The sequence below is a fragment of the Syngnathus acus genome, chromosome 12 (genome assembly GCF_901709675.1).
Source record: "Syngnathus acus chromosome 12, fSynAcu1.2, whole genome shotgun sequence".
Lineage (NCBI taxonomy): Eukaryota > Metazoa > Chordata > Actinopteri > Syngnathiformes > Syngnathidae > Syngnathus > Syngnathus acus.
Window position 1 is genome coordinate 5,508,011 of NC_051097.1, and position 16,341 is coordinate 5,524,351.

The 16,341-nt window shown below is 43.4% G+C and overlaps 1 protein-coding gene across 16 annotated transcripts; it reads left to right on the forward strand.

The window, feature by feature from the left end:
• Positions 1 to 1,531: 1,531 nt before the first annotated feature.
• add1 (adducin 1 (alpha)) lies at positions 1,532 to 15,825 on the forward strand. Of its 16 annotated transcripts, XR_005099561.1 has the most exons (20): positions 1,532 to 1,684; positions 4,053 to 4,264; positions 4,550 to 4,712; positions 4,808 to 4,959; positions 5,032 to 5,112; positions 5,203 to 5,352; positions 5,456 to 5,599; positions 5,667 to 5,765; positions 6,087 to 6,260; positions 6,332 to 6,676; positions 8,987 to 9,082; positions 9,156 to 9,248; positions 9,848 to 9,934; positions 10,456 to 10,612; positions 10,869 to 11,099; positions 12,274 to 12,360; positions 13,374 to 13,407; positions 13,823 to 13,838; positions 14,382 to 14,435; positions 15,422 to 15,438. XR_005099561.1 is itself a non-coding variant. In XM_037264887.1 (19 exons), the coding sequence occupies exons 2-18, from the start codon at positions 4,067 to 4,069 to the stop codon at positions 14,431 to 14,433; spliced, it is 2,325 nt and encodes a 774-aa protein (XP_037120782.1). In that variant the 5' UTR covers positions 1,532 to 1,684; positions 4,053 to 4,066; the 3' UTR covers positions 14,434 to 14,435; positions 15,422 to 15,558. The 16 variants fall into 16 exon arrangements, 14 of the variants coding, with proteins under 14 accessions (XP_037120782.1, XP_037120789.1, XP_037120785.1 ...); XR_005099562.1 differs by lacking the exon at positions 13,823 to 13,838 and having other exon boundaries at positions 15,422 to 15,471; XM_037264887.1 differs by lacking the exon at positions 13,374 to 13,407 and having other exon boundaries at positions 15,422 to 15,558.
• The last annotated feature ends 516 nt before the right edge of the window (positions 15,826 to 16,341 follow it).

Genomic DNA, 16,341 nt, shown 5'->3' on the forward strand with positions numbered 1-16,341 from the left:
GTTCATATGCAATATTAACAGGTTATCAGGGTGTTGTGGTGTAAGGCAGCATGGCTAAGGTGGCTTGGAGAGCCAACGAAGGCCTGATGATGATGCAGGAGCTCGACGACCGCCTCAAAGAGCAGATTGACAAACTGGAGCACATCCGCCTGGCTGCAGTTGAGCTCAAGGACAACTTGTCTGAGGTGATTGAGGCAGTCCATACAGCAGTAGTACTCTATGCATGTCATCTATGATACAATATTACTCTGTGTGCAGGGCAACAGTGATCTTTCTCAGTCACTGAGTGACCATGTGGAGTGGTTGAATCACTTGACAGAGCGTGTGGAGAGTCTTCATATGAACACGTCGGTTTTTGTTCAGGTAAGATTACGATAAATGGTGACATGACAGCAAGTACACACCTTGGTACTGTCTAACTAACCAACTGACATACCTACTAATTCTGTCTATACAACAAACTGACTGAGTGACGTGGAAAACAACATAACCTCTGGCCGACAATAGTATGGGCTTGACTGAGGTAATAATAAGGGCATAACAATGACACATCTCATCCACCAATGACGGCTTCTTCATCAGATGAACCCGAAGCCTCGCGTGTGGTCAGGGAGGCACACCTCCAAACACGGCTTCCGCAGGGGGCGTGCTCACCCAGCCGATGACGCGCAGTCCGAGATATGTTGGTCGCCCGTACGCACACGCAGGAACAGTGACGCCGCCTCCGAGATGTCTTGTAATTGGTGACCTCCCACAGGGAAGGATATCTGACCTCTTCGTTTAGAACTATCTTCCCACTTCATCTCTCATTCAAGTTATTTGCATATTGCCATTGTTATATGTTATATTTGATGCATGACTTTACATTTCTGTTTGTGTAAACCTAAATATTTGTTACCTCTGAGATCTCATTGCATGAATTAGTTGTAGTAAGAAAATACGAATTACAAAATAACGTGAATCGCCAATTTGAATTTGTGATCTTTATTGTGTGCAAATGAGATGAACATTCACTAGACATAACATTTAGTACACCAAACTATTATAAAATGACAATACAATTCCCTATAAATGACAATGAAAAAATAACAATGGGATGAATTTTAGTGCTGAGATCAATTTTACATGCAGACTTAAGTGCTAGACAGACATAAGCACCAATGTTCAGCCCAGTCAAAGGTCCAATTAAGTCCATACAGGATCAAAACATTATATTACATACATAATTACAGTCAATGTCAAATACTTGATGTTAAACTCCACTTGAGTTATTGTCTGTTAAGATACTTGTACTTTCATAATATTTTCGGTTTTGTTTACAATGGGCTGACGCTTTGTCCAATCAGACGTCCAAGTAACATCGCGTATTACCAATAAAACTCCTCCCAAATCTTCTTTCCACGCGAAAGGTGGGGCTACGGCATCGTCACCCAATCGGGTGTTCCAGTATTGTCACGTGTTGCTATTTGACCAATTATAAGATAGATAAAATAGCTGGCCGCACCCAAGTCTGGATGATGGTGGAGAGGGAGGAGCCAAATTAGGGGGACGACCAACGCTAGGGGAGGGCGAATTTTCACTCTGCTATCGACAGATTCTGTGGACAAAAATAGCGGAATTCGCCTGCCTGCCTGCCTGCCTTCAACTGTCAAGGGTTACGTTTCATCACCTCGTTTAAGAGAGGGTAAGCTTCGAGGGCTTTTTGTCGTTTGCCTGAATCAACATGGCTCCTGACTTGTTTTTGCCAGCGCCGTATGTTTTAAAAGTGAATGCGAACAAGCTAACGTTGTTTTGCTAATGTGTCGCTGCTTGATCAATGGAGGCTGCAGGGAAGTGGGTGTGCACTTTTTTTTTTTTCTTTTTGCAATGCTGAGCTGTTTTTGCTCTAAAAGTCATCTGATCACCTTTTAGAAGAAGGGGAACAGTGGTTTATATTTTTTAAGTTTAGCCCATTCTATCTTTAGCTAACGCTGGGCCTGTGGTGCCTTATCGTGCATTTCAACAGCTGCATGGGTCGGCGCCCGTAGTATGTTTGCATTTTCTGCAACGATTGATGCTCTATTTAGATTGATTTGGATGCAGGGAAGGTTTGGCATGCTTTTGTAGTGTTACCACATGCTTTAAGTCTTCATTTCAATAAGCTTATTTAGTTACAAATCATGTCTGTCCACTTGTAAAATTGGATGGAATGATGTACATCTTGTCGTACCAAATCATCAACCATATCCTACTTAAACATCCTATCGTACGTACATTTTAAAATGAATCATGAAGACATTATTTGAAATAGTTAAACACCTAGTGTTTGACAAGTTCAAGGTACTGCATGCAAGTGGAAAGAGAAGTGAACGTGTGTATGATAAATACAACTCAAAAAAGTAAAACGGCCCTCATCATATTAAATTGTGGACAAGAAACTGCTCAATCCAAATAATTAACCAATTAATCCTCCCTGTTATCTATTTGTCAACTTGGTCAAAATATTCTGTGTAGGTGATTGCAGTATATAATAAGACTACATGTAAGAAAATGGAAAGGGTTTGTTTTCTGCTAGTCATTTGTTATTTTGCTTCCAGTCACATGCTGTTTACCTCAGTATCTACTTGGAAACAAGAAAAGCTGGTCATAAACCAATGCACTTCCAGCTCTATGCTATTTACTTTAGCATCATGGGAACATGAAGCTGTTTGTTTCTTGCTGGTCTTGAGCCATTGTGCTTCCAGCTATATGCTCATCTTAACATCTACTTGGAAACAGTACACCGTTCGAATCCAATCATTAGCCGTTGTGCTTCCTGCTATTTGCGTTAGCATTGACTTGGGGGGGGGGGAGAAAAAAAATCAATGTTTTTTTCCCCATTGCATATTGCTCCTACTGAGCTCCCAGACACTTTAGCGCACCTATGTTGGTTTACTGGCTCTATCATTATCATCACACTTATTTTTGTTAAGTCCTCTCTAGCCCCTCTTCATGTTAGATGTAGAAGAGCCCTTCATTGGTCTCTCCGTATTGAGTTTACAGAATGGCTACAACCTCCCACAGGATTGAGTAAGTCTGACTGTGTGTTGCCATCACAGTGATGGCAACACAAACCTGCATAAACCGCCCTGATTTGCAGGCTGGTGCATCAGCCGGAGCTTTTCACCGCACCCTTCCTTTTAATCAGAAGCCATAACAGTTGAGTGTGCCTTTATTTCCTTTGGCATGTTCAGTTACAGAAGTTAGCCGTGTGTGGCGTTTAATACCGACTGTACTGCTACGATCTTAGCCCACAGCTGCTCTTACGTAACAGTAATCTTTACAAGACTGTCCTGTTACCATGGTAATGTGTTAGGTCTCCATAGAGATGCCACCCTCAAACAGGACTGGAGATGTGCAAACAACACCCCCCACACACACACACACACACACACACCATCACCTCCACCCACCCGCCATCCCGGCGCCCACGTTTGCAAGGCGGGATGAGGAGCTGTGAGATGACACAGTCCATCTGCCTCGTGCTTGGAAGAATGCTTCCTTTCTTTCCTGACACTAAGCAAAAAGTATTGAAGTACCGATACGTCCTTATTTAAAGAGGAAGTCAAATAAAAAAAGAGTGATACACTCAGGGCTCAGTTAACGACCAGCCTGCAGATAAAAGACTTTATAAAGGTTGTATGCAGAAGTTAGGTTTGTAGTTCAACTACCAATTGTGAAATAAAATTAAATTAGGTTAACTGGGCTCGGCGGAGGGCAGGGGGTGAGGATTCTAAAGTGCCCGGGCTTGGGTAGAAATCTAATAAGTGAGTCAGGACAGACAGAATTGGATTGTTCTGGCTCACTGCAGCATTGTCATGGAACATTTTTTGTTATTGATACCCCGCTGTCGGACCGACCCCATTATGCTCGTATGTTTGCACTCGTGCAAGTCAGCCAATCATCATCCAATAGTCTGTGTCGTGTTAATTCAAAATTTGTGTATTAAAACTACAAGTGGAATGCGTACTTGTTATTGGTGAGTAGTAAGTGAGGAAAAAAAAAAACAGAGGAATTTTCACTGCCTTTTGCAGGAGGCCAGGCCAGGATGAACGGCGACTCAGGTGCCGGTGTGGTGACGGCCCACCCTCCCGCCACCGCCCCCCACAAGGAGCGCTACTTTGACCGGGCGGTGGACGAGAGCAGCCCCGAGTACCAGCGGGAAAGAAACATGGCGCCCGCTCTGCGCCAGGACTTCAACATGATGGAACAGAAGAAGCGAGTCTCCATGATCCTCCAGAGCCCGGTTCGTGGGAGAGTTAGCTGACAAACACCACAACTCATTTGACCAACTTTCTTTATCTACTACTTGCTATTTCCAGTTGATGCCACTGATTTGAAAATACAATCTAGCAATGTCATCATCAAATCTTTTGAGAATTGATTAGCAAAGTATGCTAATCTTGACTTTCTTCTTGCACGTTAACACATTAGTTTCCACATTTCAACATTAATCTTGGTTGATATCTCTGTTGCCACACACCTTCTGTGGAGGAGTAATGTGCTTTTTCCTAATGGCTCCTCTTTGTAGGTGTTCTGCGACGAGCTGGAGTCCATGATCCAAGATCAACTGAAGAAAGGCAAGACACCCACCAGCCTGCTGGCCCTGCAACAGATTGCCGACTTCATGACCACCAGCATGCCCGCCATGTGTCCTGCTGCGCCGCAGGGGGGTATGGCAGCGCTCAACATGAGTAAGAATTTCTCTCTGTCCTTTGCCACACTATTTTTGAAAATTGCTATAGCACCACCTGATTTCCCACCTCCAATATGAACCCCTTTTCTTTAGGTTTGGGTATGGTCACACCGGTGAACGATTTACGTGGATCGGATTCTATCTCGTATGACAAAGGCGAGAAGCTCCTCAGATGCAAGCTGGCAGCGTTCTACCGGCTCACTGACCTGTTTGGCTGGTCGCAACTCATTTACAACCATCTCACAGTAAGACCATTTACAGCAAAACATCAATTGGTGGAATCTCTGTTGTAATGCCACTTACTCCTCGTCATCCAGGTAAGGGTGAGCTCCGAGGAAGATCGATTCCTCATTTGCCCTTTTGGGCTCCTGTATAGTGAAGTCACCGCATCCAGCCTGGTGAGTCTTGTTCTGAAGTTCTACTGCTTTTATATATATTTTTTGCTCTATTTTTATCTTTTTTTTTTTTTTAAATCCCCTGTTTTTTAGGTGAAGATAGATTTGTCAGGTGACATCGTAGATCGGGGAAGCACTAACCTCGGCGTCAATGGCGCCGGCTTCAATCTGCACGCTGCCGTCTATGCTGCGCGGCCGGACGTCAAGTGCGTCGTCCATATACACACGGCTGCCGGCGCAGCGGTGAGTCTGAAAATAAGATGTTGTGACTGGGGTTCTGACTATGACCTTCCAGACAACAAAACATAAGCTTCTTATCACAAAAGTTTATTCAATGTAATTCCAGGTGTCGGCCATGAAATGCGGCCTGCTACCCATCTCACCTGAGGCTCTTGCTCTCGGTGAGGTGGCCTACCATGACTACCAAGGCATAGTGGTGGATGAGGAGGAACGAGTTGACATTCAGAAGAACTTGGGCAAAAATGCTAAGGTACCTTCTCAATAGCTGCTGTTGTTAATCTTCTTTAGTTTTCATCCATGTTCTTGTACCACCTCAGGTGCTCATCTTAAGGAACCACGGTTTGTTATCAGTTGGCGAAACTGTGGAGGAAGCTTTCTATTACATCCACAACCTGGTCAACGCATGTGAGATTCAGGTGGGAGAGATATTTTTTTTTTTTCGATGAAGTATTTGTTGTTATGTTTTCGGTTGTGCCAAGTGGCAGCCTAATGACAAGTTGCTTCAGTGATAGTGACAGCTCTTTGGACTTCATATTAAGAGATGAAAATGGGTTATAAAATGTATTGAGGGCCAAAGCACATCTTGTTTGTGCCGTTTCTAATCCTTCGTGGTGGTACACAGACTAGGGCTGAAATGCTGAAAATTACCTTAATGTATATGAACCAATCTTTTCATTTTCACGAGTGTTTTCTTTTTTTTTTTTGAATAATAGCCTGATTCTTTTATTGTTCCGTAGGTGCGAACACTGGCCAGCGCTGGAGGCCCAGATAACCTGGTGATGCTTGACCCAAGCAAGTACAAGTCCCGTCCTCGCGTTCCCGAGCCCGCCGGCGACGGGTCCACCGCCCAGCCCAAGTGGCTAGTAGGGGAGCAAGAGTTTGAGGCTCTCATGCGAATGCTCGACAACCTGGTACGTCAACCTCAATCACGGGGTTCTTTACAGGATTACGCTCTTAATCCTTACCATCTGGTCCCCATCAGGGCTATCGGACCGGCTACCCTTACCGTTGTCCGGCATTACGAGACAAAGGTAAAAAGTACAGTGACGCGGAGAGCGCTCACTTGGCCGGTTACACTTACGGCGAGGACAGCGACTCGGGCGCTCGCTCCCCAATGAAACACAGCTTCCAGCGCGGCCAGCGCGACAAGACCCGTTGGCTCAATGCCGGCGGTCGGCCCGACGAGCCCGGCGAGGACGGGCCCGACGGCGGAAGCCCCAAGTCGAAGCCTAAGGTGTGGACGAATATAACACACGATCACGTCAAACCCTTGCTGCAGTCTCTCTCGTCCGGTGTCTGCGTGCCAAGCTGTATAACCAACTGCTTGGTCTGTGCCTACCTTATTGTTCATAGTATGTGTGTGTGTGTGTACCCTAGCTGATTTGTTGGCGGCAGTTGGTCGACATCTTGGTGTGCTTGGCTGTGAGGGGAAAAGTCGTATTGCCTTATTGCAAACTAAAAAGAATGAGAGCACTACAGCCAATTTAGGCCCACTTCCCCTCGAATGAACGGTTCACAAGTAATTCCACTACATACACTTTTTCTTCCCCCTGATCTTTTTTGATTTCGTGCTCTTTCCGGAAAATACTTTTCTTCATAGTGTTTATTTGCAAAAAGGCAAAAAATTAAATGTAAATGAATCTGTGTTGCCAATCAAGAATTCAAGATAAAGTATAAAAACAAGATTTATGAACATCCCTCTAAATAATATATCCAAATAGTCGTCCCTACTAATGATACTTGTTTACTGGTATTTTTGTTCTTTAATTTTTAAAAGGCTCTTCCTAGCTCGCCTTAATCGCCGTGTAGTTTATTGTTTTCCCCCGCAGTCCTTGAATGCGTCATGACGGCCGACCAGCTGCCCCACCGCATGCCCCACTGCATGTGTGGGTCCTGAAATGCATCGTCGTCGTCGTCGTCGTTGTTGTTGTTTGTTGAGAATGTATTTTCCAGAGGAGCGAGCAGCAGGGGGTGCTCACCACTCTGCTATACTCCTTCTTTTATATATTTCTTTATCAAGCCCAACAAGTAAATCGCTTGCATACTTCAGACCGGCTGAATGCCCCTTTTTTAGGATTATGCAGCTTGAATTTATGATTTGCGTTTCCCCCCCAAAAAAAGAAAGGAAATCAAATTGCAATTGCTTCTTATTGAGTTTATTATAATTTTCTTTAAATCTGCATGATTGGCAGCAGGGCAGGGGGAGGGGGACTAATTTGACCTGGCCTTATAAAAATGAATTATCTCCTGTTGGAAAAGTAGGTGATGTTGTGTTGTGAGGCTCTTCCTCAGTGAGTATATCAATCGTGTTTACATGTCCATCTTCATGCTCCACCCACTTTCCTTCCTTCCTTTCTCCCTCATTTAACGCCAAGACTGTGTTTAAAAAAAAAAAAAAAGAGCTTCCCGCAGGCACAATTTTTTAATAAGAAATTAATTCTTGCATGACCGCTAGAATTTTCACCTGCTGCTGCTCATTCTTCTTGTTGAGTTGAAAATAATTCAATTTTATTACAATCCCTGCTGAGCATTACCAGGTTTACAAAAGCTGTATTTCCGCAAATAATGCCGTTGATGGGGCATTTTCATTTACCGGTCGGTACTCAACAACAGATGTGAGGAGATGATTTTTATCTTTTTTTTTTTAGGGGGCATTCCCTCATTTGCACAAATATTCAAAATAATAAGCAAAATACTTCACAGTACTTGGACTTGTTGGACACAATATTGTGAAGGCAATGCAACACCGTGCTTGGCAGAGAAAAATAAATCCAGTGAATTATTGTAATGCAAAAAAATACATTAAATTAATATCAGACTTTTTTCAATGCCCAAAAGTTGCATTCCACTTCCAAAACAGGGCTGCTCTCTCTCTCCTTATCTCTTGTCCATGTTGATGTTGTTGTCTAATCAGCTTTGAAAACGACTTTGGTGATGCCAGCTCACCCTTCACTGCCCACCCGACTCGCTTCGTAAGCGTCATCGTCCTCCCGCCCGCCCGCCCGCTCCTCACCCCATCCCTCTCTTCTTCTTCTACTACTCATCCTCGTTCTGGGATGTTAACACCTTCATCAGCTTGTTTTTGTTCATGACTTTGTTTTACTCAGCATAACACTGACAATTGGGGAACAAAATAGCCGCTGCGCATCAATTCAATTTAGCTCCATATAAGGTCCTTACAACTCATCATGCAAATGAGTTATATCAACAGTCAGCGTTTTTTTTTGTGGTCTTTCAAATTAGCGATAACAGACCAACACTAATTTTGTATCGTACGCTAGACTTTATGTAATAACTGCAAAATATAGCAGATGTTCTCGAGGGTGTAAAGGAACATCCTTATTTTTAGAGATTATTTTTATACATTTAAATAGTATAGAAATATTTGCTATTCGCTGACAATTTTTTTGCTGGATAGTGATTGAGCAGAACAAAAAAATTTGGTCATCACTGACTCACTTCATTCAAATCATTTTTTTTTCATACCAACCTATTCTGGTCTTTTTTTTTCTGTTGAGCATGGTTATTGTAGTTTTAGTGAAGCCTGCAAAAAAAAGTGTTTGTTTATCATTTCAGTTTGGTTCTCAGCTTCTTGCTTCTCTTTTGGTTTGACTTTGTTTTTGTGTGGCGTTCGCAGTGGACTAAAGAGGATGGAATGCGACAGGCCGCCGTGGCCAATCAGTTCATCCCGTTGAACACCAATCCCAAAGATGTGCTGGAAATGAGGAATAAGGTAGTTTTGGATTCTGTTCCTGTTCATTCCTGTTTATTACTATAAAATATCCATTCTTCTTATGTCTTTGTAGATCCGCGAGCAGAATCTGCAGGACATTAAGACTGCCGGGCCTCAGTCTCAGGTTCTGTGCGTTGGCTCAGTGGTGGAGCGCAACTTTCAGCAGGTCGGTGCTGCAATGTCACTTCTGTCCTGACCTGGAGAGAAATAGTGGCTCCTATTTGGTTGTATAATTACCCCAATTTGATTTATACATACCAAAGTGACCAAATATGATTGTATATACACTGGAAATGGGGCTAAAATATATTATTTCCAGGTCAGGATCCCCTGATACCATAGACATTATATCATTCCATTATAATTGTATTAATTTTTGGATGAGCTTTGGCGGGCTTCATGGAATGCTGAGCACAAAACATCTTTTAGGTTTTGCGTGCATGCGTTCATCGTTTTTTTCTCGCTTCCAAAATCAAAGCAAGAGCAGGGCGTGAGGGAAATCAGCAGAACTGCTATTTTTCGAGTTTGTTGATATTAAAATTGACTGCCGCTTTGACGCACGGTACTGCTTCACTTTGCATGCTTCTGCATGTTTGCTGCAGTTGGTGTAATTGCACCAAATTTGGGTGAGGACGGAGTACACGAAAGTAAACGGCGCAATGATGCTGCTTGTGCAAAACCGCTCCGTCTCTGCATGCGTGGATCGCAATTCCCCGTTGCTGCCCCTCCCACCTCCTTCCACCCTCACTGGGTTTACTATTGCAGGACGCCCCTCTGTCTGACTGTACAGACACTATTGACAGCCTCGATGCCTCGGAGGGGTCCTATAGTCCTGCTAGATCTATTAGAAAGGTACTTGCAGCTCCAGTCACTAATCTGTTCCTCACATCGTCCCTCGAAAGAGCCTAGCGTTTGTTTGACTTATCTAAAAGTGGCTGTGCAGAAGAGACTTTTGCGGCAATTGCTTTTAACATGTCAGGACGGGTGAAGTGAATGTCCAGTGTTTAACTTTACATCATGGTCTTAATATTACACACACGCATACACATGCAGTTCCTATGAGGCCACGAAAATATATTTATACCCCTGGTGACTGTGAGCAACATAGACATCTGAACAATTTGTTTGGATGCTTAGAAAGCTGTGAACGTACTGCGGAGGTGCCAGGACATTATTTTCCCGCCATTGTCTCACTGTCTCATGAAAATTGTAAGATTATGTCAAATCTGTCCTGTGATTGCTCACGAAAAATATTTAAGATGCAAAATACATTTAAATGACAATATTTCAGCTTTTATTTTGATCTCTTAGCGTCATTTTGAGGTACGTTCTTGTTTCCACCCCCTCCTTTCCTCCTTGTCTTGGTCCCAAAGGGAGAACTGGTGACCGCGTCCAAGGCCATCATTGAGAAGGAGTACCAGCCCAAGGTGATTGTCAGCAAGCAGGGGCCCAACCCCTTCAACAAGCTCACCGACCAAGAGCTGGACGAGTATCGGCGAGAGGTAGAGCTGAAGCAGAAAGGACCTGAAGGTAAATAGCTCCAGCAAGCCCTCCAGTAAATCACGATGACGAGAGACCATTTACGACGCACCTCTGTGGTTGCTGCTGTTTTGGTTAGCAACAGAGTTAAAACTGACTCTGGTGAACAGATATAGAGGAATAAGAAAGCATCTAATTGTGGGAGAGCTTATTTGTTCGAATGGAGGTAGACTGGTATATGCTGTACTGGAAAACTAGGTAATGATATCTCTCCACCTCCACGTGCACTGCCAACATGGATTCACAGTGCAGGATGAAGGTGATTGCAAGGCCGCACTCTCCTCCAAGCTGGAAAGCGTCGAAGCCCCAGTTCCCCCTCCCGTGTTATCTGAACCCGGCACGGCAACAGCCTCCGGGCAGGGGCCCCCGCCCCTTGGCCTTGTGGATGCAGTCCACCCGGACTCTCCCCATAAGGAGTTCCACTGCGCCGTGCTGCGAGCCCTCAGCAAGGAGCCGATGGAGGCGAATCAGGCTGAAGGTACATGAGGCCAAGCGGAGGCGATCATCCTTGTCCCGTCCTCTTTGCCCTCTCCGGGCGGGTCCCGAATCTGCTGCTCCCCTCCCTTTTGCCCCCCAAACCCCTCGCTCTGATGTCAAAGGCATCCGAGAATTCCGCAGATTGGAACGAGGAGCCGAGGACGCCCGGGTGCTCGCTCCTCGCATCCAAACGTTCCTTTTGCTGTGGTGTGCTGTGCTTAACCTCTCCAATCAGAGCAGCTCAGATCTGGACTGGAAAGGTGATGCTTCTTCCTGCTAACCCTTTCCTGGATTGATTCTGGTGGTGTCCACTCTCTCCTGCACCTTTGAAATAACTTGAAAGCTACACACGTGGACAAATTTGTTGGTACCCTAAAAGAAGACAACCTAGCCATGTCTTCAGCACAGTGGCAAAAGTCAATTGAAATGTAAACTTGGATCTGTAGATATTTGTATCTGGCATAGTGTGTCTTGAGACATGGTTATGTTGTTGTGCTGCTTTGCTGCATCCAGCACAGGGACTTTTCCATCTGTGCATGGTTCAATAAAATCTCAAGACTACCAAGGCAATGTGGACCGAAATGTGGTGCCCAGTGTTAGAAATCCTGTTGGGGTGAAGAAGCAAAACCCCCATTGGTCCATTATAAAATGGTCAAAAAAATAAAATTAATAATAATATACCGGTGTATATAGTCAAATATATTCATAGAAACATTTCTAAAAAGAAACAATGACTCATAAATAACTACAAAAGATATGGAAGAGGGTTCTGGTTTCTTCTGGGACTGCTTTGCGCTATCCAGCACTGGATTGTCTTGAGACTCTGGGACTGCTTTGTGTAATCGTCACATTGAATTTGTGCCAGATACAATAAATACGCCAGACTATAAAGGCACCTTTTTATTAAGTTCTCTACAATGCCTGGTTTCCATCGGCTAAATTTGTGTACATTTTCATTCTTTATTTCTTTTGTCAGTTGTTGTCGGTGATGAATGGAGGTTTTTCTTTCTACCAATGATTTTGTCCATGTGTCAAATTTGTTGCCCTTTTGGGACATTTTTAAGGGAGATTTCAACTACGACTTATTGGATGAAGCCTTCTCGTCTAAAATCAATCCCTTCTGTTCTTTGTTTTGTCAAGTAGTCATTTTTTTTTTTTTTCTAAATCCAACGCAGATCAAGAGTTGGAGGAACCAGAGGAAGAGGCCAAAGACCCAAAGGCCACCTGTACACCACCCAGCACTCCAGTCAGGGCAGAGGAAGGTAAGGTTGGCCCACTTAAAGGTCCCAGGACTCCGACTAGCCTCACTTAGTTTAAACATGGCTGGATGGATGCCGTGTCCGGTGGTCTTCCAGAGGGCAACGTGGAGTCTCCTAAGCATTTGTTTGGCTGTTTAAATGTTTTAATTGCATTGCTGTTGTGCTGTTTTGGAGTAATAACAGTCCAAGAGGCAAAATTAGTATGATCGTTCAAAAAGACGTTTGAATGTCCCTTTACTTCTGTTTTTTAGCTCGGTGGCAAAAAAGTGAATTCTATTTTTAACTTGCAGGGAAATCCCTTGTAGCAAGACCCCATTATTTTTCTTATAGTTACTAAACAAGTACACAAAAAGGCTGGGATAGTATTTAATTTTACTGAGTTAAGTTCATACGGAGAAGTTGCTCATATCAAACATCTGCGAAGAAGAATACCCCAAAATAATTTGGAATTCAAACTGCATGGCGTCACATTGTGATGTCAGCAATCCTTGCTTGTTAGTTTGCTCATTTACAAAGAAACGACTTATGCTTGTTGAATGATTACTGTAGGAGGCAAAACGTCATTCCATTTATAGAGTTAAACTCTAAAACCTTTTTCATGATTTTGAGGAGAAACTGCTAAAAGCATGAACTGAAATAATTTCTCAAGATCATCAAATCGAGTGTGTCCTTCCTCTTGGTCTTTATTACAGTTGGATTACACCTACGTCGTTGCAGCATCCAAAGTGATAATTAATTGGTAATTCTCGATTTAAAATCAAGATGCAGCTTTGACGTCGGTTGTAATCCAACACGTGAGCTCGATTACATCTCCCCTTTTGATTCTCCGCCTTCCATCGCCCATCTCATTGGGTTCCACCAAGAATGGCGGGGTCGCCATTCTTACAATCACCCAACCCAAATTTTTTTCTCTTCCCCCCCCTCTTAATTTTAACACTGTGCCTGTGGTTTGATCTGCATCGACATTTGTTTCTACTTGTGCTTCTTTTCTTCTTTGTGGCTGCGATTACAATCAGGAGATGGAAATGCAAAAGAGTACCTGTTACCATAGTAAGTACGTACAGTTCCAACCCCCATGCCCCCATTTTATGACCCATCTCCATGCTTGTCTTTAGACATGCCCCTTCTCTTGCTGCATGCCTCTAGCGCTAGTGCTATATGGACTAATGGCTCCATGACTCTTAACCCCTCTTCTGGTTCCTTCTGGATGTGGGTGAGGTTTATTTCAGACATCTCCTAATTCAAATTAGTTACCACGAAAATCGCTTTTCAAACGTTGTGGCAACTAATAACCCTGCAGGGATATAACGGTAAATAATGAGTTGAAGTAACCCTCACCACCCACCTGTTTGTTATCGACTAACCTTACTCCCTTGCCACTGTCGAAAAGTAATCACATTTTCCTTCTCCGAGTGGTCAGGTGAAATCCTGATTTTTTTTTTATTTTTATTTGTTCATATTACAGATGCCTCCTTCACCAGGTACACAAGTGCCTGATTTGAGTGTGCGTGTGTGGCTTCCCGTTGTTGGCTTTTCATGCTGTTGCGCTTGGAAACGCTGCTCCAAGGCCAACGCTGTCACCGTATTGTTAAGTGTATATGTGTGTGGGCGTGTAGGAGAGGAATGGTGGCGGCGTAGGCTGAATAAAATGAGACTAACATTGTTGGGTAGCTGGATGAGCTTCTTGTGACTGGTTACTACTTGTTTGGCTCCCCCGGTTGTTTCATTTAAACCTGCAGCAATGTTTCAGATTCAGTTATCCTCCTGCGACCCTTTTAATAAGACAGTATTTCGTTTCCAACTTTGCGCCCGTGAGTAGTTCCTAAGTTCAAGGGAAATTTGATGATACTTTCAGATTCGGATCATTTCTGTTTAAGCAGGAGTTTTTGGTCTCAGGAGGTTAAGAATGCTGCCGTGTGGTGTTGTGACCTCACATGTGTGGCTTTGCTTTTTTTAAAACCTTTGAAAGCACCAAAGTAGTTTGTAGCACAATATAATATACATATTTTTGTTTGTATACACAGGGTGGAAATGATCAAAGGAATGGCACTTATTAAGATTTTGCTGTTTAAATAAAGGTAAAACAAATTGATGGAAAGTACTCATTTCCTCATATAGTGGCCCTTTTCGTTTACTCAATTGCAAATTCTGCTTACGCTGTCCTCTTCTCTGATTTTATTAGGTTTTTATTCCCCATTTTTAATTTTGTGGGCATTTTTTTCTTTTTTTCACAACACAAAAAAGAAAAATCAACTTAGCAGATCACACGTCTGCTCTGCAGACTTTGTTGGCGCCACTAGTAATGTTAATTACCGCCCACGTCATGGAGTAAGAAACACTATTTGTGTAGCGATTAACTAAGGTGCGCTATGTGTTAGAGCAAGAGGCCACTGTTTGAGGAAAAGTGTTTGTTTAATGCTGGCAGGATAATAAGCAGTGTTGTTTTGACTCTGACGTGAGTCGCTTGTTGTCTTCGGTTGACTTTGTCGCTCATTTCCATTCAGTACCGTATGAACAGAACCAGTGACACGAAAAAGGCAGAAAATTGCCATCTTAAAAATTTCCCGTTTAACTTAATCCACCACTATTCCGTGTCGGTTTATAGGGGTCTTTCTCTGATACTACCTCAGAAGCGGTAAAATTGCTTGGTTGACTTTGCCCCATATTGTGTTGCGGTGCATTTAACTACAACATCAACTGGGAGGAAAGCTGGTTTTTACAGGCAACGTTAAAAAGGGATTATACACAGGCTCTTGGCGCTGTGATTCGACTTCCAAAGGCAGAAAGTAGCTTTAAACGGAACAGTGATTGGGGATGTGAATGGCAGAAAATGACTACTTTTACTGGAAGTGTGAAATGGGGATTTACACACAGGCAGAAAGTGGCACAGTTATCTTGGTCCCCTCGTTCCGTGTCAGTGCGTTTGGGGGAAATGGTTTTTTTTTTTTTTTTTTACCAGGAAGTCTCCAAGGTGCTTGTTTCTTCCCGCGGCTTGATTGGTGTGAGTGCGGGCTCGGCAGTGACCCCTTTTCTGTCATTTACCGTTGCCATTGTCCCTCATCAGAGACCTTGCCAGTGCTGACATTTAAGGACGACAGTGACGCCGCGACCCTGAGACAGACCCTGCCTGACTTAACCCCCGATGACCCATTCGACGCCCCAGCGCTTCCCATCGAGGATTCAGACGCCGCCCCCGCCCCTGCTGCCGCCGAACCCACCGACGACGTGGAGGAACCCGCTGCTGCCGACGCAGACGGCGATGAGTCTCCCAGCAAGTCCCCCTCCAAAAAGAAAAAGAAGTTCCGCACTCCTTCCTTCTTGAAGAAGAACAAAAAGAAGTCCGAGTCCTAAATACGAGCTTCCTCATGCTTTTACCCCTTTTTTGTTTTAACGTTAACACTTGCCGGCTTTTAAATCTTTCAATTTTCTTTAGCGCGTGCCAATTTTGTATACATTGTAAAAAAAAAAGTCATTATTTAGGGTGTGATGCTTTCTGTCCTTGTCCACTCTGCAGGCCTTTTTTTTTTTAAATGCATGTCTAATAAGAAGCACCCAGTGCAAAGCAAAGCCAGTTATTGTAACCACAAGAATGTATTTGGATTGTATAACGATAGAAAAAGTGTCTTTTGAAAACAAAAACAAGTGAATGCAGAAGGATAAATTCTCTCATTTCAATGTTAAAATTGCAAAAGTACTAATAATTAAGTGACTGCAGCAACCATATATGAGCTAATTAACAACCTGGGCTTAATTCCAGCGGATGCTTTATTTTGAAGGAATGTGTACAAAGATAAGCATTGATTTTTTGCATACGTTATTTTCTGAATATTCCATGTTTTATTTTGTCACACGCTATTGACGAGCCATAGTTAGCTTGCTGTGAGAGAGCACCGTGAACCACTGTTTCTTTTTCACTTTTTGTCTTTAACCACACTGCAAACTATTTTAATGTATTTGCCTTTTAGATCATGTATCTGCCGTAGA

What these genes read in the sequence shown, in the direction of transcription:
- add1 (XM_037264886.1), top strand. Translation starts at nt 4,067, where the DNA reads ATGAACGGCGACTCAGGTGCCGGTGTGGTGACGGCCCACCCTCCCGCC. An exon ending in CTGCTAGATCTATTAGAAAG is followed by an intron (nt 9,935 to 10,455) that starts GTACTTGCAGCT and finishes TTGGTCCCAAAG; the next exon opens with GGAGAACTGGTGACCGCGTC. An exon ending in GGAGGCGAATCAGGCTGAAG is followed by an intron (nt 11,100 to 12,273) that starts GTACATGAGGCC and finishes AATCCAACGCAG; the next exon opens with ATCAAGAGTTGGAGGAACCA.